General features: G+C 37.4%; 1 protein-coding gene and 1 pseudogene across 16 annotated transcripts in view; one reads left to right on the top strand and one right to left on the bottom strand.

Moving 5' to 3' along the window:
- The window catches only part of CEP70 (centrosomal protein 70), a 109,216-nt gene that overhangs the window by 38,946 nt on the left and 47,083 nt on the right, over nucleotides 1-23,187 (bottom strand). For all 16 annotated transcript variants that reach the window (XR_005218025.1, XM_037844074.1, XM_037844081.1 and 13 more), the window contains 2 exons: nucleotides 10,485-10,654; nucleotides 4,470-4,526 (listed from right to left, as the gene is read on the bottom strand). Coding sequence is in view for 15 of the 16 variants with exons in the window: in XM_037844074.1 (XP_037700002.1) it covers nucleotides 4,470-4,526; nucleotides 10,485-10,654 (227 nt within the window). In the remaining variant the exon portion in view is untranslated. The remainder of the gene's footprint in view (nucleotides 1-4,469; nucleotides 4,527-10,484; nucleotides 10,655-23,187) is intronic.
- Nucleotides 13,457-14,354, top strand: LOC119510041 (annotated as a pseudogene).

The following is a 23,187-nucleotide window of genomic DNA, read 5'->3' as shown; positions in this document are numbered from 1 at the left end:
TTTTGTTTGTAGCTTGTATTCAGCAGTCCACATTTGTTAATTAAAACCCCAGTTGGAGCTAGGTTAAGCTATATTCGCTTGTTCCAGGCTGGGACTGCTGCTTTCACCCACAGTGAGGTTTTGCAGCTCAGCCTGCCATGGGGTGAAGGGCTTCTGGTGCCATTCTGCAGTTTTTACTTGCAGCTTTATGCTACGATCTCAGCCATTCCACCCATTCCAGGCTGTTGTACAATGTGTGGACAGTCATGGTCGTCCCCCAGCAATTGTTCCTGACTATTTACTAGTTGTTCCTGGCTATTTACTAGTTGCTCTAGAGGACTAGATATTCCACACCTCTCTATGCCACAATCTTGCCCCACCCCCCTAAATATTCCTTTTTACTTTCTGGTATATTAGAGCAGACAGATGGAAATACCTGAAACCTGAATTGTAATCCAGCTGTCTTGATCTCTGATAGTTATTGTATAGCCTTTATCTTGTGACCAGCCTTCATTTCTACTGATTTATCCAATTTTTCAACTTCAAAGTCTTATGATCACTAAAGACAGTCCCTAATGTTTATTAATGAAGGGTGTTGGGTCAGCCTAGAACTAACCCACCCCAAGTCCAAAGTAATCTTGATAATGAAGCTGGATCTAACCAAAACGGGCCCGTCTGACGTGTGCATAGCTTAGACTTTAAACTACAAGTCATCTATACCTCATTATAATACTAAAAATCACACCCATCATCATATTAAGGCTGCCATTTTCTTACATACATTTGTACTAAGCATGTAATCAATCTGCACATGCTCAATAACCAGATCACTCCTAATTACATAATCCGGGGCCACTGTACTCATTATCCTAAAACTGGCCCATTTTTTGATGCTACAAAACTATCATAATTACTGCACTTTGGGGAGACAGATTTTGGCCCGACATGCCATCTGTTCTCCTGCTTTGCGCCTAGCAATAAAACTCTCTCTTTGAAACCCCGGTGTCTCAGGAACTGGTCATTTGAGTACATCGGGAAAAAGAACCTACCACCTTGGTCTGGTAACAATACTAACAGAAATAACAAACAATATCTTCTATGTAATATATACTGATATATTAACACTGGGTAAAAACCTTTAAAGAAGGTAACATAATTGAGACCGCTATCCTTTTAAAATTTACTTTTCCTCTTTTTGAAGATTGCAGAATGTTTGCAGTTTTCTAAGACTTCCAAATTGTTAACCATCGTATTGACATTTCCATTGCCTCAATTCTGCTTCCTCTACTGCCTCAACTCTACTTCTTCTGCTTTACCTAAGTTTTCTCATACATAGAAGCAGAAAGAAATACCAGTCCAAAGCATTCAGAAACTGTCCTTCACAAGTCCCTCTGGAGGACTTCTCCAGCCTATGCTGTAAAGTAGAGCCCCCAAATGGCATGCTGCACCAAAGAGTTACAGATGTGCCAAGATATTCATGCCCCCAGACCTCAAAACAATTGGGCAAGGCTTGGGTTGACCAAAGTCCTCGAGCCAGTTGCTTCTGGCCTTAAGCAGCTTTGTCTGTTATCCCAGTGTGGTGCACAAACATCATTTTCTGTATGTTTCATGATGAGAAAAACTCTGGATAACAATGTCCTTAAAAAAATGGGTGTTAAATAGAAGCGCTTCTGCCTCTATAGGGGGCCCATGTCCCATCAGCCTTGCTCCTCCAACTTTACAGGTACGTACTCTCTTCTCCCATGCTTCCTGTTTACCCCACTTAGCCCTCCAAATCTTAGCCTATCTTTCCTCATCTTTTCTCCCTCTTTCATCATTCAACTCTTTCATTGTCCTTCCTTTACTAATGTAATACTTGTCAATTATTACATTCTACTTTAACGGTTTCTTATTTTTTTTTCAGATGATACTAATATTCTGTTTGTAAATTTCAAAATCCACCTTGGAGTGCTATAACCACACTACCTAGTTAAGTACTCACTCCTACATAGGAGACTATTAAAGTTTATCAACTGTTCAGTCAATGAACCCTGAAACCCTCTGCTTAGGAGAAACTCTTTACATTGCTACAAAGTTTAAAGGATTTCTAATTTTTTCATTTGTAAGAACCTTCATTGGTAAGAACTTTATTTTTAATGTATCTGCTATTTTCTTCCTATGGCCCTCTTCCTTAATAAAAAACACTCAATTCAAATATTAGATCTGAACACACCTTGGTATAAAGCCAAAGTATTTCACTTCAGCTAGACCAGTGAAAAGGAATTATTCTTCCTCAATCTCATTCCTCAGTTCCAGATTTTCACTACAAATTCATGACAACCAAATTCAACACCTCCCCTCAATCAGTGACCTCAATTGTATTATCTTTAGTCAATGAATCCCTGTTTGCACAACTCCAGGGGCACCATTACACTGCATTCTACAAGAAAGATTTCATGATGGCTATGCTAAAATCTTCTCTAACCCTTACTTAAAATCTCAGACTCTCTCCTCAGCATCTAGATCAAGGGTCAAGAAATTGCTGCCTGTGGACTAAATCCAGCAGGCCACAGCTTTTTGTAAATAAAGTTTTATTGGTACACAGTCTCACCAATTTGTTTACATATTGTCTAAGGCCGATTTCATACTACAATAGCAAAGTTAAGCAGTTGTGACAAAGAGTGTATGGCCCCAAGAACCTAAAATATTTACTATCTGGCCCTTTACAGACAAAGTTTGCCAACCACTGAATCTAGATTAGAATTTACTGAAAATATAGACCAAAGTTTACAACTAGTATTCAGTTTGGTCTATGTAATATTTTTTAAGAAGTTGAATTAATGGTGAACATTTAAAAATCTGATTTCATTTACAAACCAGCCTTTTAGCTTCTCTTGAAAACCCAGAAGATATAACCATGTTTGGTCCATAGTCCCGCATGGCAACTGGCTAGAGCGTGACAGCTGTCACCCTAAGACAGTTGGAGCAATGCTCTCTAATTTGCTATAGTCCCAACCTAAATCGCTTTACTTATTTCCACTACTTTCTTGACTCCTGTGAGCATAAGTGTTTGGCAAATCCTCAAGCCACAAAATTCCCCATTTTCCTTCTCTTTTGTAAAACCGTAACTTTTCTAATTAAAAAAATACCTGTAACACCACAACCCAGTTTTTCTATATCAAAGGTAAAAATACCTTCCTTCTTTCCAAGGCAACGAATGTCTTCTTGTTCACTTACAGGTGTTCAGCATTTTAATGGCTGCTCTCCATAGGTTACCACCCTAACAATGAACCTGCAGACAAATCTCTGGAACTCCAGTCAAATTAGCTTCATTACCCTGCCATAAACAAGTCTTACACTTTCCCATCTATATGTGCTTTTGCTCACAGTATCCAAAGAGTCCTTTACCATAAATTCCTAAAGCACTTACTGTCTACAATTATTAATGACTCTATTGTGACATGTATTACATTGTTTTTAAAGTCTCATTATTTTTTCTAATATTATGTTCACATTTTATCTCTCTTCCTAGACAGTAAGCTCCTAAAAAGTAAGGATTATGTCCAAACTTTCTCTTGAAGAAAGAGTCTTATCTTTTACAGACTCTGATGCCATGCCTACCATCTAAAAGACAGTTTCATTTGGAAACCAAAAGGCCCTGAAGTTACTTGAAACAATGCTGCTTTCAGAATATGATGACGCAAGGAGTTGCTTCCATCATTAGTTGTCCTTTTCTTCCCTCCTCCTCTCTCTTTTTTTTTTAAGAACCCTCAAGGTGCTAGAAGGAATCAGCAACCACCCTAGTTCTGCCATTGGTCTCTGTGAGATTCTGGAAAGACACTATTCTGGGGGTAAAAATACTAGAGCATATTCTTTGAGAAAGTGGAGAATTTGTTTACTGTGATATACTCTGCCTAAAACGAACATGGCACAAAGCAAGTACTTAAAAAATATTTGTTGAGAGAATGATTCTATCTACTAAACAATGAAACAGAATAGCTACTGTTTTTATGACCTCATATTAAAGTATTTAAAAAATGATTATTTGGATTTAGATATCCTTTAGCTATTTCTTTAATCAGACGTGACAATTGTGTTTTAACCTATATGCTTTTTCACTATGACATTTTCTTTATCTCAAGTAAACCTGCATGCTAATTAGGTAGCAGTTCGGAAGGCAGCAACTATAATCCACTTTGTGGATACTCAGTAAGGATCCAGAGGCTAAATGGAATCAGTAGAACAAATTATAGTTATTCAACAAATAAAAATATCATTTCTGCTATGACCAAGACTTTGGCGATGGTTAAATATACATATTTTAATATACAAACAAAGCATTTTAACATAAGTAATAAGATACAGACTTTAAGATCTTTATTAATAAGAATGTGATAGTGACATATGAGGTATCTATCCATAGCATAAAGTTTCAGAAGGGAGCAAAAACTTTTGGTTTGATTCATGACTGGATAATAACTTTAAACACTGTAATACAGGATTACACATACCTTTGCTTATAAAGTTTTCTAATTTTAGTTTCATAATAATCAATCAGGCAAAGCAACCTAGAAAACAAGATGATAAAATTGAATTATTTTCAAAATATTGTATTACAGCACCTACTATTCTATCTACAAATTTCAAATTATAGTGATAAAATTAATAATAGATTTATCTGGAAGGTTTTTTAAAAAGTAAATTATTGTTGGAAGTATTATACCAAATCATATATTAATTACAAAGTATAGATTTTTAAATAATCATAAACATTATGTCTCAACATAATAAATGCATACTCTCCTTGCCCCAACAGTTTTACCTCTAACAATCTCTCCCACAGAAATATTTACCTGAGGAAGCAGCATAATACGTACAAAATTGCTCAGTGAACCATTATTTAAGAACAAAAAGACAAAAACAATGTAAATGCCCTTCAGAAGGCGAAAAGTAAATAAATAATGGCTCATTCTTACTGTAGAAAACTATGCAGCATTAAAAGAAGTGATGCAGTTTCACTGTGTGATTGTGAAAACCTTGTGACTGATACTCCCGTTATCCAGTGTATGGGCAGGTGAGTAATAAATAAAGACAAAAATATATATAAATAATAGGGGGATACAAGGTATGGGATGTTTTGAGGGTTCTTTTTTATTTCCATTTTTTTTTATTTTGGAGTAATGAAAATGTTCTAAAATTGACTGTGGTGATGAATGCACAACTATATGATGACACTGTGCACCACTGACTATATACTTTGGATGGATTATATGGTGTGTGAATAGATCACAATAAAATTGCCTTTAAAAAAAAGGAGTGATGTGAGTAATGTAAACTTGTATATCCAAATAAGGACTGCTGAGGGAAAAAATCAATGTTGCAATAACCGAATGTATAGTATTACTCTATTTTTGTGAAGAGAAAACAGAAAATTAAAAAATGATTGAATGTGAATTTCTATGGGCATTGAAAAAGAATTCTACAGATTCTTAACTGGGGGATAATACCATAACATAGAGAGCATTTGGAGGGGCAATGCTGGTTGTCACACTGACTGTAGTTAGGTAGTAGTGGTGGGGATGCTAAAAGTTCTTCAGTGAATATAATAGCCCTACACAATGAAGAACTGTCCCACCCATGCTCTAAATGCCAATAGCACTCTTGTTGAGAAACACTAGGAAGTATACACACCAAAACTATCAAGAGGTGTCATCTCTGGGATGTGGGAATTAGCAGGGGCAAGCAGGTCTACAACATTTTCCTTTATTCAACTCCATATTGTTTGAATTTTTAATGAGCATGTATTACTTTTGTAATATAAAAAACTCATGAGATAAGTTTTACCCTTGGGAAGACGGTTGCTGCAAAGGAGAGGCTAGGCCTCCCTGTATTTGTGCCTAAGAGTCTCCTCCTGAATGCCTCTTTGTTGCTCAGATGTGGCCCTCTCTCTCTGGCTAAGCCAACTTGAAAGGTGAAATCACTGCCCTCCCCCCTACGTGGGATCAGACACCCAGGGAAGTGAATCTCCCTGGCAACGTGGAATATGACTCCCGGGGAGGAATGTAGACCCGGCATCGTGGGATGGAGAACATCTTCTTGACCAAAAGGGGGATGTGAAAGGAAATGAAATAAGCTTCAGTGGCAGAGAGATTCCAAAACGAGCCGAGAGATCACTCTGGTGGGCACTCTTACGCACACTTTAGACAACCTTTTTTAGGTTCTAAAGAATTGGGGTAGCTGGTGGTGGATACCTGAAACTATTAAACTACAACCCAGAACCCATGAATCTCGAAGACAGTTGTATAAAAATGTAGCTTATGAGGGGTGACAGTGGGATTGGGAATGCCATAAGGACCAAACTCCACTTTGTCTAGTTTATGGATGGATGTGTAGAAAAGTAGGGGAAGCAAACAAACAGACAAAGGTACCTAGTGTTCTTTTTTACTTCAATTGCTCTTTTTCACTCTAATTATTATTCTTGTTATTTTTGTGTGTGTGCTAATGAAGGTGTCAGGGATTGATTTAGGTGATGAATGTACAACTATGTAATGGTACTGTAAACAATCGAAAGTACAATTTGTTTTGTATGACTGCGTGGTATGTGAATATATCTCAATAAAATGATGATTAAAAAAAAATTAAAAAAAAAAAAAACTCATGAGAGAAAAATGAAATAACACTATACTTTCATGTGTTATTCTTAAACACGAAACTTAAACTGTTTCCCTCTTATTTGGGGAGATTATTACCCATCCACTCCCTGCTTCAGAGTTAATTCAGCCAATTGTACTTTTAATATCATAACTTCCTGCATTTCTTTCTCTCCCCAACCTTTCCCCAACCCAACACATACCAGCTTTCACATTATCCTGCAAATATCCTTTAATCTCCTTTATATCCTACAGAGACCTTCTCACCACCTGCTTCCTCCTTATGCCAATCATTCTGTTTCTATCTTTTCTTTCTGAATGCTTGTTTCCTACTTCCTTCAGTAAGTTTTCAGGGAGGATTTATTTTATGTCAAGTACCGGAGTTTCTGAGCTTATTAAATAAGACACTGGAAAGGCAAACACGTAAACTGATAAGGGAGCATGTGACACTTCTGACTAGCCTCTCCTCCTTGAAACACTTATTTGTTGGTTCTCCCAACACTCAAACGTAACTCCTTTTCAGTCTTCTCTTTCTCAATCTGAAATATGGACGCTCTCTGGAGCTCAGCCCTCCTATCTGCAGGTTTGACATCTCTCATGGTTGAGCCCAAGGTGCTTAAGCAAATGTCCGTAACTGAATTAACCTTCCCTCCCCATTCCCCGAACCTAGCTTGAAATCTAGCTATCTTTGACAATTCCCCGTTTTTCAACATCTACAACCAGTCCTTAAATCCTGTCCATCTCTGCAGTATTTCTCCCTTCTTTTGGTCCTCGGTCAGGTATTCATTATCTCTCACCTAGACTATTACAACTACTAACTTGTCTTTCTGTCTCTGGGTTTAATTTCTTTGCTCAGAAATCCTGGATTTTGTTGTTGTTTTTCCTGCTACGCAGAAAAGAGAACCCAAAATCTTTAGTGTGGAATTTAGTCTCTTCCTATCATTCACATGTACCACATGCTTCATACCTCTTGGACTCCTTGCCATTTACAAATACATTCTGTTTTCCTGCCACCATACGTTTCTAACTGAAATATCCCTTTCCTCAACTCTATTAAAATCCTATAGTTCCTAACAGTCAGGCTTAAAAAATTATCTCCATTGTGGAGACTTTCTGGTCACCTCCACCTTGTTCAATGGAAATTAATCTCTCCTTCTGCCCTGCCCACTTAGTATTCTCTTTGCCCTACCAATCTACCTTATATTTTACTTACCTGAGTATGTGCCTGTTTACTCAACTAGACTATAAGCATTACTTATCTGTGGATCCCCTATATTCTTAGCCCAGTGTTTTTGTAACTTTTGATAATTATCTGTAGAGTAGTATCTACAATTCATGTATTTCAAATAGGGTTAATTCACAATTTTTAAGTTCAGCTCATCAAAATCAAAATTTACTTTACTGAAAATCAGAGTGATAATCGCTAGCCCATCAGCCACACTGATACCTGAATTAGCTTAAATCCATGTGGTACATGGCAAGTTCTCTCAGTCCCTCTTTTACCTTCTCTCTCACTTATTCATATTGTCTGGATTTTGTTGCTGTTTCACACTTCCCTTCAACTCCCTCACGACTATTCTTGCTCCCACTCTAAGGGCCATTTCTCTTTGTCTCCTGTTCTTTTTGTTCTTCCTTACCCCTATTTTTCTTTTATTGCTTCCCTCTTTTAAAATTTATTTACACCTATCTCTATATTTTTGTTTTCATTATGAAATAAATGGTAAAGTTTTTGTCTTTTTCCTCAAAAGGATAAAATTACATGTGTGACTCCACATTTATTTTCATAGTAAAAGAGAAATACTGATCCGACTATGTAAGCACACAAGACCAATTAAAATATAATCAGTTTAAAACCTGCTTATAATTGTGCCTAAGAGGCTCCCCCTGAGTACCTCTTTGTTGCTCAGATGTGGCCCTCTCTCTTTAACTAAGCCACCTTGGCAGGTGATCTCACTGCCTTCCCCTCTACGTGGGACCTGACTCCCAGGGGTGTAAATCTCCCTGGCAACTCTGGATATGACTCCCGGGGGTTAAATCTGGACCCAGCATCATGGGATTGAGAACATCTTGACCAAAAGGGGGATGAGAAATGAAATAAAATAAAGTTTCACTGGCTGAGAGATTTCAAATAGAGTCGAGAGGTCACTCTGGTCAACATTCGTACGGACTATATAGATAACACTTTTCAGGTTTTAATGTTGGAATAGCTAGAAGTAAATAACTGAAACTATCAAACTCCAATCCAGTAGCCTTGACCCTTGAAGACGACTATATAACAATGTAGCTTGCAATGGGTGACAGTGTGATTGTGAAAACCTTGTATATTGCACACCCTTTATCCAGTGTATAGATGGATAAGTGGAAAAATGGGGACAGAGACTGAATGAAAAATAGGGTGGGATCGGGGGATGATTTGAGTGTTCTTTTTTACTTTTATTTTTTATTATTGTTCTTATTCTTCCTGGTGTAAGGAAAATATTCAGGAATGGATTGGGTGATGAATGCATAACTGTGTGATGGTACTATAAACAGCTGATTGTACACCATGGATGACTGTATGGTATGTGAATATATCTCTATAAAACCGAATTTAATTTAAAAATACATACAATCAGTTTATGCTGTTAAGTGAAAAGAGCAAGGTGTTATTCTTCTGTAAAAGAAGGGGGAATATGAATATACTATCCATACTGTTTATATTTGTTAAAAATAAACCTAAAACTTTAAAATTAATTACCTATAGGGAAGGTAAGAGAGTGAAGGGGACAGGGATGAATACACAACTTCTTTGAATATAAATAGTAACATTTTTTGCTTTGAAATCATGTTAATAGTTTATATAGTTAAAAGTAAATAAATCAAAATTTAAAAAGCAATACCTAAAATTTGAAAACAAATTGAAATAAACCTAACTGCATTTTAATTTGGTTACACAAACATGCAGAGAAAAGTATTTCAAGAGATCTTGGGACACTGTATTTTGACCATAACCACAGTGTTATGTTAAGGTCAAAGAGAATTGCAAAGAAATTTAAACTTCATTCGGTAGTCCTACTGTTAGCAGTAATAGCAGTAGTATAATTTTGAAGCTACTGTTACATGTTATAGGGTAAAGCAATTAAGTAATTATGATATTGTTCTTCAGAATAAAGATTTTCAGTATAAAAGAACAGAGATGCAAATGTAAAATCAAAAAAATAAAATAAAAATCCTGTAATGTTAATTTCAACTGGAAAAATCAATGACTCTTGATTGTTTTTCCAGAAATAATAGTTCCTAGCTCTTTCCACTGAAAATTCCTAGAAGCAATTACAGTGTAGTAACAACACACAACCCAAACAACCAAATTGTGGTTTCTAAATATCATTTTTCACTAAAAAAAAACAGAGCTCTTTTGAGGAATGTCTGATTAATTAATTGTAAATATTTAGTGCTATTTTTAGCAAATGTCTGATTCCAATCCTCAAAAGATCTCTGGCAATAAATGAACAGGATGAGCCTCTGGCTGAAAGCAAGGTATTTAATAAAGGTTAATGGAGTTGGATCAAAAGGATATATGAGACCAACATGAAGAAGTTCCCATTGGCTAAATATAGGATAATTATATCATTAAAACCCCATGAGTTCACAGGAGATAGAAGGATAAATTAAATGACAAAATCAGGAAGCAAACATAAATCTAGAACGTAGGATAGCTTCTCCAGGACAACTGACTGATTTCTTCAAGTCACTGTCAAGAAAAAAAAGAAAAAAAGGCAGGGAAAAAAGATTCCCTTAGTTTATAGGAGATATAACTACCCCCAAGATGAAACGAGCAAAAAAAAAAACAATAAATTATGTACATAGCTACATATCAACTTATCTAGAAAATATTACTGTCTATCCAAGACGGTATGAGGAACTCTTTTGCACAGACAGGCAAACACTCTGTTTTGGGTGACAATGCGTTCTTCTTCTTCTTTTGTTAATCTATAGATATCCTTTTGCAAAGATGCAATAGTATCTTGTTGCTCCATTCGTTTTTTCTTGTAATGCTGGCATTTTGCCTGTAAGAAATTTTTTAAAAACATAATTATATATACGTATATACAGGACATGCTGTCCTAACAAAACTGTACACAAAGACATCTCCACAGTTTCAATCTAGCTGCTTCATTGAAGAACTTCAGTATTGGGCTACTTTTAAATGGGTGTAAGCTCTAGAACACTATCACATCACAAACCTCAGAAATATAACAGTAACATAAGTGTAAACTAGTAAAAAGAAAGCATGTAATTGCAGGTATTCAATGTTTCACAATAAGTAAAGGAACAAATCTCCATAAAACTAATATAAATTTAGGTTTAGATGAAAGCAATAATCAGGAAGGGACCAATATTAAGGATGTTATAAAGAAATAGGAATTAAAATTAATATTCTTAAGTGATAAATAGTAATTCAGGATCATTGATGGCATAATCAATTTAGGTATTCATGCAATGTGAGAGCTGCAAACTCAGAGTAAGTTCACAACCAGGAAGTTATCATTAAAAAATAATTAGTACATATCCCAAGATTTACACAAGGGAATGAATATAAATCTTGGACACTCTCTTCCTTTATCTTTAGCAAGATAATATTTCCTGGTTTTCTGTAGTCTCTGGCTTCTATCCCTTGGTGTCCTTTGCAAGCTCATTCTCAATCTAGCCATGTTAGAGTTCCCTGGGACTCATTCCCAGATGCAATCTGTACCCTCATCCACATCCACAGCTTCAATTACCACAATAATAGATGATTCTCACATTCATCCTCAGTCCAGACACCTCTTCCCTTCAGTCCAAATGTTTCTTTTATATCTCCTTTTTAATAACCCAAGGACATTTCACCCCTACACATGCAAAACCAAACTCAGGATCCACTTCTCTGTCCCTCTACTCCACAAAACTGATCCTTAGCAGCCTGGTGTTATCCTTGCACACTTTCTCCAAGCTTGTACAAACATAAACTAAAAAAAATTTACCAATATATTGGTGGAAGGACTGTTGTTTTATTTTACTAAAATGGTTTCATATCCTATACAGTATGTGAAGGACATCCCTCCAACTTAATGGATAGGAATGGTTTAAATCATTTTTTTGTAGTAATGCTTTTCTTTATGTTCTAAAATTTCTCCAATAAGCATTTAATACTTTTGCAATCAGGAAAAAGCTTATGGTTTAAACCTCTAAAAGTTTTAAATAGTGAAAGATGAACAGAGTGATTGGAAGTCTGACAAAAGATTTAATTAATCAGAAAGACAACATTAAGATGGAGAGGCAAGACATCCCCTGGAAAAGTCTCCCATCAAAAACAACTAATAAAAGGAAAATCCCACTTGCTTGGAACTTGAGAGAAAGACAGAGACTGGAGAATATCTCTACAAACTCTGAATCGAAGGAAAAAACATCAAAAGAGAAGTTACAAGGTCTGCAACTTGGACCCGCCAGTCTGGACACCACCTCCCACCCCTCAGTCTTGTGCTACTTGAGAATCAGACATCAGCAGCTCTTTGGCCCGAGTAGCACCTGTCATGGACGTAGACAGAGCCACCCACAACAGTAAGTTAGAACCCCATGCATATCCAGGCACAGAGACCCAAGGCTACATAGACCCAGGGTGGAACCCAAGCAGCTGGAGAGTACTGTGCATACAAAAGGGTCCCCAGAGAAAAAAAGAGAATCACGATGGAACAGTTGGCAAGAGGTCTACAAACACAATCTGGTCTCTGATTGCTGAAACACCTAAATAAAAAACAAAACAACAACAAAAAAAAACAAGTGTTTTTGAATGCTGACCCCTTATGGCTCCATGAGGTAGGACAGCCTAAGGTGGAAGTTACCAGAGGCAGAAAACCCTCATGAAAAAAGGGAAAACAGAACTGCTGTAAGACAAGACAGGCCCCAGGATATAATGCAGAGGGGACACTGAGTGAGGGAGAGAAGCTGACCAAATCACAGGAGCTGGGAAGAAAAATGTACAGACGCACAAGACAAACAGAACTGCTCAGGACTCCTGGAGAAGGAAAAGAGGAAAGGAAGCCTTCTCCTGGAGGTGAAATAATTGCACATAAAACGGAGTCTTAAAAGTTGCAGTGCAGGTCCAGCAAGAAACAGGTGCAGAAGACCTGAGAAAATCTAAACAGTTAAACACAAATGGACCAAGTGCAGAAGATGAACCTTAATGTATAAGCAATCTACAATAAAACCTTAGGAAAGAAGGAGAAATTGACTTTCAGAGTTTGCACATCAAAACAATCAGATGCCCAGATATAAGCAAAAAAATTGCAAACCATAATAAGAAACAAGAAGATATGGATCAGTCTAGGGAACAAATTAAAACTTCAGAAGAGACAGAGACTTTGTAACAACTAATCAAAGACGTTCAGTCAAATCTCCTAAATCAATTCAAGTAGTTGAAGGAAAACATGGATAGAAATAAACTAAATATGTATAGGGAGCTAAAAGATATTAAGAAGAAAACATGAGAGCAAAAAGAATTAGAAGGTTTAAAAAGAAACATAACAAATTATGGGGATGAAAAACACAATAATAAAGATTAAACATATACTAGGGGTGTCACTGCGCCCTCGGGGAGCACGGCTACCCACGGATACACGCCAACCACAACCTGGGGAGCGGAAGGGGAGACCCGGCGTGCTGCTGCCACAGTCCCCGTGGTCACACCGGCCTGGCACTAAATTCAAAACCCAAGCAGAGCCTGCTGCACGCAGAGGGCTGAATGGAAAGCGTCCAGAGTACGTCCTTCTCGCGCCATTGGCAGTTCTTAAGCCAGGGCCCACATGCCCAGGGTCCTGGAAGCAGAGTGCGGCATGGTGGCCCGCGTGGAGTGCGGGGACGCGGGTCACGCCCGCCAGTACATGTTTCTGCTCCCAGAATGTCCGAAAGATACTCCAAAGAAGATCAAAAGTGGGCTTCTGTTTGTAAAATTGGTTAACCCACGTTCAGGCGGAAGGAGTCATGTACTTGTTCAATATGTGCCCGTGGCAGCTGTTTGAAATAAAAGTTTTCAAAGAAAAACCCCATCTTGGTTTATAAATCAATCAGTTCAATCAGAAGGACGTCTTCACTTCTCCACACCAATGGATCCCTTATTTCTAGTTCTCCACTACCTCAAAAAGGCTGATAAAGAGGGAAAGTTTCAGCCACTAGATCAAGTGGTGGTGGATGACGTATTTCCAAATTGCGTCTTGTTGCTGCAATTTCCTGAACTGGAGAAGTTACTTTGCCATGTGACAGAGGAAAACAAAAAGACAGCAAGAAATATTACAAATACAGTAAAGAGAAGACATTAAAGTGCCAGGAAAAAAGGTTAAATTGGACTATGGCAGCGTTAAAAACCAGTAACATCAATGTTGGAGCTGGGGTACAGTCAGCTGCTTTTTTACCTGGTGACCATGTGTCCAGAGATTAAAGAAGGGGATTATATTCGTTATGCCCATGGTTTGATATCTGAATACAATTTATAAAGAATTAAGTGATGACTTATCTCAATACTTAAAGCTTCCAGAACCTTGGCTTTCATTGCCAAACCAAAAACAGCAAAGTTGACAAGAATGGAATGAAAAATATCGACACCTTTTTTGGTGCAAAACTTAAAAAAAATTTTTGACAAGATTTGAAACTTTGAAAATGAAAACTAGCAAAAATTTATTTTTGCTTTTTACACGTTCCGTTTTTGTCTTTCCTCTCTGCCACTGTACTTCCTAAACCTTAACTGCCACCTTTTGGGGGGTGGAGGGGGCAACAAAGATGCCAAAGGGCAATTTTCAAATTCACTGCAACATTTCATACTTTATTTGATTTTGTGTTCCTGAAAAAAATATGGAAAAGTAAATGTATAACTTCATAGATGGTCTTTGGAGACTTGTTCGACATAATGAAAAGTAGTTAAGTGAACTGAATTAACATGTAGCAGCACAATTTTCTCAATAAACTGACATGGAACAATATTTGAGTGCATTCCTGTTATTTTATGTAACTGTCACACAGTAGCTGAAGCAATACTGTTTACAATATACCGAGAAAAACCATATAACAAAGCTCTCAGGTAAACTGACCTTTCAAAAGGCTTTGGTTTTGGTAAAGTTTTTGTTAGGTTTTATTTTTCTGTTTTTTATGAGTGTATGTTCATTGTAGCAAATACAGAAAGCATAAAACAAAAATTGTAATCTCTCAACTTTTCATTACCCGGAGATAAAATGGTGCGTTTTCTTGGAATGCTAATTTTAAAAAAGGAATATTATTAGTAATTTTATAATTACACACACACACACACACACACACATATATACATACTTTTTTTTTTGGACATTATTTTGTGAGCATTTCCCCAGGCTACTAAGAATTCTTCCTAAAATGTTTTAAATTAGAGTATAATTTCCTATTATTTGGGTATTTGGTTACTTGATAACCATGACCCAATTTTGAACATTTAGATTATTTCCAAATGTTCATGATTATAAATAATGTTAAGAATCATATTATAAGCAAGTATTTGTTCACATCTTTTATTGTTTCCTTAGACTGTATTTTTAGATGTGTACTTACATGGGTCAGAAATATGAAGTTTTTTCAATTTTTGGTAATATATTTCACAGAAAGCCTTTAGAATACTGCATTCTAACAAATAGTGTGTGTTCTTATTTTATTCAGTGTCACTTCATTAGCTTTGTTATATTTGCCAAATAAATGAAAAAAAAGGCAAATATATATATAATATATATTCATATATTCATATACATACACATCTACACTAGAGGACATTTCTGTGGAAGATGGTGCAGTAGGGAGTTACCGGACTCACTCCCCTTCTAAAAACAGCTAGTGGACAGGCAGAAACTGTCTGAAACAACTGCTCTGGGGCTCTGAAGGCCAGGAAAGCACTGTACAGCACCCAGGGAAGAGGACAAAGAGACTGAGAAACTGAAGTAAAAAAAATATGAGTAACTCACTATGTGGCAGTGGCAGACACCTGTCCCCTACCCTCAAGGCGACCACCTCGGGTCAGGTCCCTGGCCAGATGCAGAGAATCATAGAAGCCCTCTTCCCCAAGAACGGAGGGCAGGGGTCACAGCTGAGTAATGATCACGACTTCTGATCGACAAATTTAGACCTCTGGGTCCTGGCTCTGTACCCGTTTTAGCCCACCTGGATAGGGACTGCCCAAACCATAGTATCAACCCTGTCCCCAACAGAGGCAGAGCCCAAGGAGGTTAAAAGACACACTGCCTACATAGGGCTGCAGGGAAAAGTTTGCCAAAGAGCACCATCTCCTGGGAAGACAAGGAAAGTGGAGCCTTGGGGAGCTGACAAAAGGCTTTTTGTTGCTTTTAATACCCTCTCCCCTGGGCCCTTTGGAACTGTCTGCGTCCCATCATGGATGGGAAATACTGACTGTTTTGGATGGGAAATACTGACTTGGGAAAGTCATCTCCAGGGTGACCCTCCTCCCAGAATTTGCCATCCAGGCAAAAGCAGCTAGAGCCAATGAAAGGAAACGAGAAAAAAAGAAAAAACTAGGGAGGAAAAACAAAAATGAACAGAACAGATCAAGATTCCCAGAGAAAGAAGAGAGAAAGGAAACTTTATGCTGGGGGTGAAACAATTGCAGAAACAGAGCAATCTTAACTGTAGGCATACCCAGGGCAAAAATCAGACATAGAAGAGTTGAATAAATCTGATCAGTTACACATGGGCAATTCTAAAGGTCAGGAATAATTTGAACAAAGTGTTAAAGAAGAGCCTTAATACAAAGCCAATTAACAACAAAACCCTAGACAAAAGAGAGAAACTGACCTTCAGAGTAAACTCATCAACATAATCATATGCCAAGACACCAGCAAAAAACTACAAGCCATACCAAAACCAGGAAGACATGTCCCAATCAAAGGAACAAATCAGAAAGTTAGACAGAATTCATAACAACTATTCAAATATGTTAAAAAAAATCTCCCAAGTCAATTCAAGGAGATGAAGGGAAATATGACTAAAGAGATATAGTATATTAAAAGGTACTGGGTGATGATACATCTCAAAGTAATTTGGGCAGAGAATAAAAATAAATTTTCAGGGTCCCCCTGAGGAACTGGGGGAAAATGTGGAAATGCTGGACTTCCCCACCTGGCTTATTACTGATATTCTCACAAACACTGAGGAATAACAATTCAGTAGGATGGGCCCTTAATTTTGGGGCTTGTCCTCATGAAGCTTGTTACTGCAATGTAGAGACTAAGCCTACTTATAATTGTGCATAAGAGTCACCGCCCAGAGAACCTCTTTGTTGCTCAGATGTGGCCCTCTTTCAGAACTCCTTTTGGTGTTTCTAGTAGGGAAGGTCTTTTGTTTACGTATTCTCTCAGTTTCTGTTTATCTTTGAATATTTTAAACTCTCCCCCACTTGAAGGACAGTGTTATCAGATAAAGTATTTTAGGCCTGCAGTTTTTTCTCTTTCAGTACGTTCAATATATCATACCACTGCTTTCTTGCCTCTGTGGTTTCTGATGAGAAATTGGCACTTAATCTTATTGCTGTTCCTTTGTATGTGACAAAGCACTTTTCTCTTGCTTATTTTAGAGTTCTTGCTTTACATTTGGCATTTGACAATCTGATTAGTATGTATCTTAGAGTAAGTCTGTTATGATTTATTCTGTTTTGAGTACATTGTGCTCCTTGAACATGTATATTTATGTCTTTCTTAAGATTTGGGAAATTTTTTTTTTCATTTTTATTGAGATTGTTCAGATATCATACAATTATCCAAAGATCCAAAGTGTACAATCACTTGTCCCTGGGTACCCTCATACAGCTGTGCATCCATCACACTTAATTTTTGTTCAACTTTTAGAAACTTTTCATTACTGCAGACAAGAAATAAAGTGAAAGATGAAAAAAGAAAAAAAGAAAAGGAAACTCTAATCCTCCACTATCCCTAACCAACCCCCTCAATTGTTGACTCGTAGTATTGATATAGTAAATTTGTTACTGTTTATGAAAAAATGTTGAAATACTACTAACTGTAGTATATAGTTTGTAATAGGTATATAGTTCTTCCCTATATGCCCCTCTATTATTAACTTCTAATTGTATTGTCATACATTTGTTCTGGTTCACGGAAGCGATTTCTAGTATTTGTACAGTTGATCATGGACATTGCCCACCATAGAATTCAGTTTTATACATTTCCATCTTTTGACCTCCAACTTTCCTTCTGGTGACATATATGACTCTGAGCTTGTTATTCTCACATCTTTCTACCAACACCCCTGTTCATTTCCAAACATTTAAGTTCATCCTAATTGAACATTCTGCTCATACTAAGCAACCACTCCCCATTCTTAAGCCTCATCCTGTATCTTGGTACCTTATATTTCATGCCTATGAGTTTACATATTATAATTAGTTCCTATCACTGAGACCCTGCAATAATTGTCCTTATGTGTCTGGCTTATTTCACTCAGTATATTGCCCTCGAGGTTTTGTCATCAACCCTTTTTTTTTTAATATGGTTTTGTTCACTCACCATACATTCCATCCTAAGTAAATAATCAATGGTTCTCTGCATGGTCATACATTTATGTGTTCACCACCTTCACCACTATCTATATAAGAGCATCTACATTTCTTCCACAAGGCAGGAGGGAGAGTCAAAGAAGGTAGAGAGGCAAAAGAAAGAGGAAAAAAAAATGACAGCTAGGAAGCAGCAAAAGGAAAAATGACCTTAAATCAAAGTAGAATAAAGAATCAGACAATACCACCAATGTCAAGTGTTTAACATGCCTCCCCTATCCCCAACTCTTATCTGCATTTACCTTGGTATATCACCTTTGTTACATTAAAAGAAGCATAATACAATGATTCTATTAGTTACAGTCTCTAGTTTATGCTGATTGCATCCCTCCCCCAATGCCTCCCCATTTTTAACACCTTGCAAGGTTGACATTTGCTTGTTCTCCCTCGTAAAAGATCATATTTGTACATTTTGTCACAACTGTTGAATACTCTAGATTTCACCAAGTTACACAGTCCCAGTCTTTATCTTTCCTCCTTTCTTGTGGTGTCTCACACGCTCCCCACCTTCCTCTCTCAACCTTATTCATAATTGCCTTTGTTCAGTGTACTTACATTGTTGTCCTACCATCTCCCAAAATTGTGTTCCAAACCACGCACTCCTGTCTTCTATCACCCTTTAGTGCTCCCTTTAGTATTTCCTGTAGGGTGGGTGTCTTGTTCACAAAGTCTCTCATTGTCTGTCTGTCAGAAAATATTTTGAGCTCTCCCTCATATTTGAAGGACAGCTTTGCTGGATACAGGATTCTTGGTTGGCGGTTTTTCTCTTTCAGTATCTTAAATATATCACACCACTTCCTTCTTGCCTCCATGGTTTCTGCTGAGAGATCCGCACATAGTCTTATGAAGCTTCCTTTGTATGTAATGGATCGCTTTTCTCTTGCTGCTTTCAGGATTCTCTCTTTGTCTTTGACATTTGATAATCTGATTATTAAGCGTCTTGGCGTAGGCCTATTCATATCTCTTCTGTTTGGAGTACGCTGCGCTTCTTGGATCTGTAATTTTATGTCTTTCATAAGAGATGGGAAATTTTCATTAATTATTTCCTCTATTATTGCTTCTGCCCCCTTTCCCTTCTCTTCTCCTTCTGGGACACCAATGATACGTACATTATTGTACTTTGTTTCATCCTTGAGTTCCCAGAGATATTGCTCATATTTTTTCATTCTTTTCTCCATCTGCTCCTTTGCGTGTAGGCTTTCAGGTGTTTTGTTCTCCAGTTCCTGAGTGTTTTCTTCTGCCTCCTGAGATCTGATGTTGTATGTTTCCATTGTGTCTTTCATCACTTGTGTTGTGCCTTTCATTTCCATAGATTCTACTAGTTGTTTTTTTGAATTTTTGATTTCTGCCATATGTATGCCCAGTGTTTCCTTTACAGCCTCTATCTCTTTTGCAATATCTTCTCTAAACTTTCTGATTTGATTTAGCATTAGTTGTTTAAATTCCTGTATCTCAGTTGAAGTGTACGTTTGTTCCTTTGACTGGGCCATAACTTTGTTTTTTTTTAGTGTAGGTTGTAATTTTCTGTTGTCTAGGCATGGTTTCCTTGGTTATCCAGATCAGGTTTTCCCAGACAGAACAGGCTTAAGTCCCAGAGGGAAGAAATATTCAGTATCTGGTTTCCCTGTGGGTGTGTCTTAGAAAATTGCTCCACCCTTTGATTTTTCAGGTCACTGTGCTTTTCTGCCCAGCAGGTGATGCCTGTTAGCCTGTAATTCTTGACTGGTGTGAGGAGGTATGGCCGTGTTCCCCCGGCTCTGGGGTCTGGTTCTGAATGGAAAGGGCCCCACACCTTTCCTCCTAGAGAAGACAGAGCTCCCAGGTGGAGGTCATTAGCATTTCAATGGTCTCACTCTCTGCTTGTGCTGTCTCCACCCTTCCCTGAGTCACAGCCCTGGAAACTGAAAATGACTGGGGCTTTCTCCACTGAGCCGAAAAAGAAACAGACAGTCCCCTTCAGACCCAGTTCAAGGCGACCCTCCAGCTCTCCAAGGTCAGTTGTCACCCAAAGCATCTGTCTGTTTTTTGGGGATGCGCACCTGTAGTGAGCAGTTCACACTCTTCACTTAAAACCCCAGTTGGAGCTCAGCTGAGCTATATTTGCTTGCTGGGAGAGAGCTTCTCTCTGGCACCACGAGGCTTTGCAGCTCGGCCTATGGGGGAGGGGGTCTCACGACTTGGATCCGCAGGTTTTACTTACAGATTTTATGCTGTGTTCTCAGTCATTCCTCCCAATTCAGGTTGGTGTATGATGAGTGGATGGTCTCGTTTGTCCCCCTGCAGTTATTCTGGATTATTTACTAGTTGTTTCTGGTTTTTTGTAGTTGTTCCAGGGGGACTACTTAGCTTCCACTCCTCTCTATGCCGCCATCTTGCCCCGCCTCCCAAGATTTGGGAAATTTTTGGCAATTATTTCTTCAAATATTCTTGCTGACTCTTTTCCCTTCTCTTCTCCTTCTGGGCACCCATATACACATGTTTGTGTGCTTCGTGCTGTTATTTAATTTTCTGAGACCCTGCTCAATTTTTTCCATTCTTTTCTCTATTCTTCTGTCTGTAAGATTTCAAATGTCCTATTTTCTGGTTTGCTGATTCTTTTTTCTGCCTATTCAAATTTGCTCTTATTTGCCTCTAGTGTGTTTTTAATTTCTTCTATTGTGCCTTTCTTTCTCATAAGTTCTGTTATGTTTTTTTCATCCTTTTGAATTCTTCTTAATGCTCACCTAGTGTCTTAATACAGTTTATTGAGATATATTCATATACCCTACAATCATCCACAGCGTACAAATTTTTCACAGTACCATCATATAATTGTGCATTCATCACCAGAATCAATTTTTGAACATTTTCCTTACTCCAAAAGAATAAAAGTAAAAGTAAAAAAGAACACCTAAAACATTCCATCTCCCCATCCTTCTTATATTTTCATTTAGTTTTTGTCCCCATTTTTCAACTCATCTGTCCATACACTAGATAAAGGGAGTGTGAGCCATGAGGTTTCCACTATCACACCGTCACAACATGTAAGCTACATAGTTATGCAATCACTTTCAAGAATCAAGAGTTGCAGTTCAACAGTTTCAGGTATTTCCTTCTAACTATTCTAATACACTAAAAACTAAAAAGGGATATCTATATCGTGCATAAGAATGCCCTCCAGAATGACCTCTCAACTACATTTGAAATCTCTCAGCCACTGAAACTTTATTTTGTGTCACTTTGCTTCCCCCTTTGGTCTTCATAACAAAACTTATGGGATGCAGAGAAGGCAGTACTCAGAGGAAAATTTATAGCCTGAAATGCTTATATTAAAAAAAAGAGCTCAAATGAAAGACCTAACAGAATACCTGGAGGTACAAGAAAAAGAACAGCAAACTAAGCCCAAATTGAGTAGATGGAAAGAAATAAAGATTAGAGCAGAAAAAAATGAAATAGAGAATAAAAAAACAGGGAGCATTGACAAAAGCAAAATTTGGTTCTTTGAAAATATCAATAAAATTGATAAACATTTAGCTAGACTGACAAAGAAAAAAGAGGGAGGATGCAAATATTTAAAATCAGAAATGAAAGGGGGGACATTACTTCTGACCCCACAGAAATAAAAAGGAACAACTGTATGCTAACAAATTAGACAGCTTAAATGAAATGGACAAATCCCTAGAAACACATGAACAACTTATAGTGATTCTAGAAGAAATAAAAGCTCTGAAAAGACCAATTATAAGTGGAGAAATTAAATCAGTCAACAAAAACCTCTCAACAAAAAAAAAGCCCAGGGTCAGATGTCTTCACAAGTGAATACCACCAAACATTCCAAGAAAAATTAACACCAATCCTGCTCAAAGTCACACTTAGGGTTTTGTTTTGTTTTGTTTCAAAAAAACTGAAAAGGAGGAAACACTACTTAACTCATTCTATGTGGCCAAGATCCCTCTCCTACCAAAGCCAGATAAAGATACCACAAGAAAAGAAAATTAAATATCAATATCCCTTATGAATAACAGTGCAAGAATTCTCAACAAAGTACTAGCAAACCAAATACACCAGCACATCAAAAGAATTATATATCATAATCAAGAGGGATTTATCCCAGTTATGCAAGGGTGGTTCAACATAAGAAAATCAGTTAATGTAATACACTACATTAATTGAATGAAGGGAAAAAACCACATGATCATCTGAATTGATGCAGAAAAGGCAATGGACAAAATCCAGAACCCTTTCTTGATAAAAACACTTAGAAAACTATGAGTAGAAGGAAACATCCTCAACATGATACAGAGCATATATGAAAAACCCACAGCTACTTAACAGTCAAAGATTGAAAGTTTTCCCTCTGAGATCTGGAACAAGACATGATGCCTACTGTTACACCACTGTTACTCAGTATCGTACTGGAAGTTCTTGCCAGAGCAATTCTATGGAGTTCATTATCATTTTTGCAAATAAGAAAGAGGGGGGAACTACACCCTAATACAGGTCATATTAATTTAAAACTAAAAATAGTTATCTGCTTAGAACTTAAAAGCACCCAAAGTTTTATAAAACTATCTCCAAGGAAGCAAAAAAACTGGTCCAAGTACGGAAAAAGGGAAACTGCACTGCAGAACACAGAAACTGCAAATATAATATTGCCTTTTGGTTTCTGTCTTTCCCTAGCAATCTTTCAATTCTGTGCCAAAGCTTTGTTGATATCCTCAATCTCTGTCACATACATACAAATGAAATTCCAATGGTTCCCTTGTTCCAGCTGTAAAAACGTAACACTAAATCATTCTAAAATTGGAAACTATTGTATGTCAAAAAAAAAAGAATGCTCCTTAAACTGTAAAAATTATTCTGTTCCAGGGGCACTTTCATCTTCCCCAAGACAGCACAGATCGACTAGTATGGAATGGAATATATGAGTAGTCTGTAACAGAATAGGCCAATCTAGCAACATCAAAAGGCAGCAATTCCTTGAGCTTGCCAATT

Source organism: Choloepus didactylus, chromosome 1 (genome assembly GCF_015220235.1).
Source record: "Choloepus didactylus isolate mChoDid1 chromosome 1, mChoDid1.pri, whole genome shotgun sequence".
NCBI lineage: Eukaryota > Metazoa > Chordata > Mammalia > Pilosa > Megalonychidae > Choloepus > Choloepus didactylus.
Note: the sequence above shows the minus strand (reverse complement) of the source record. Positions and strands in the feature narration are given on the sequence as shown.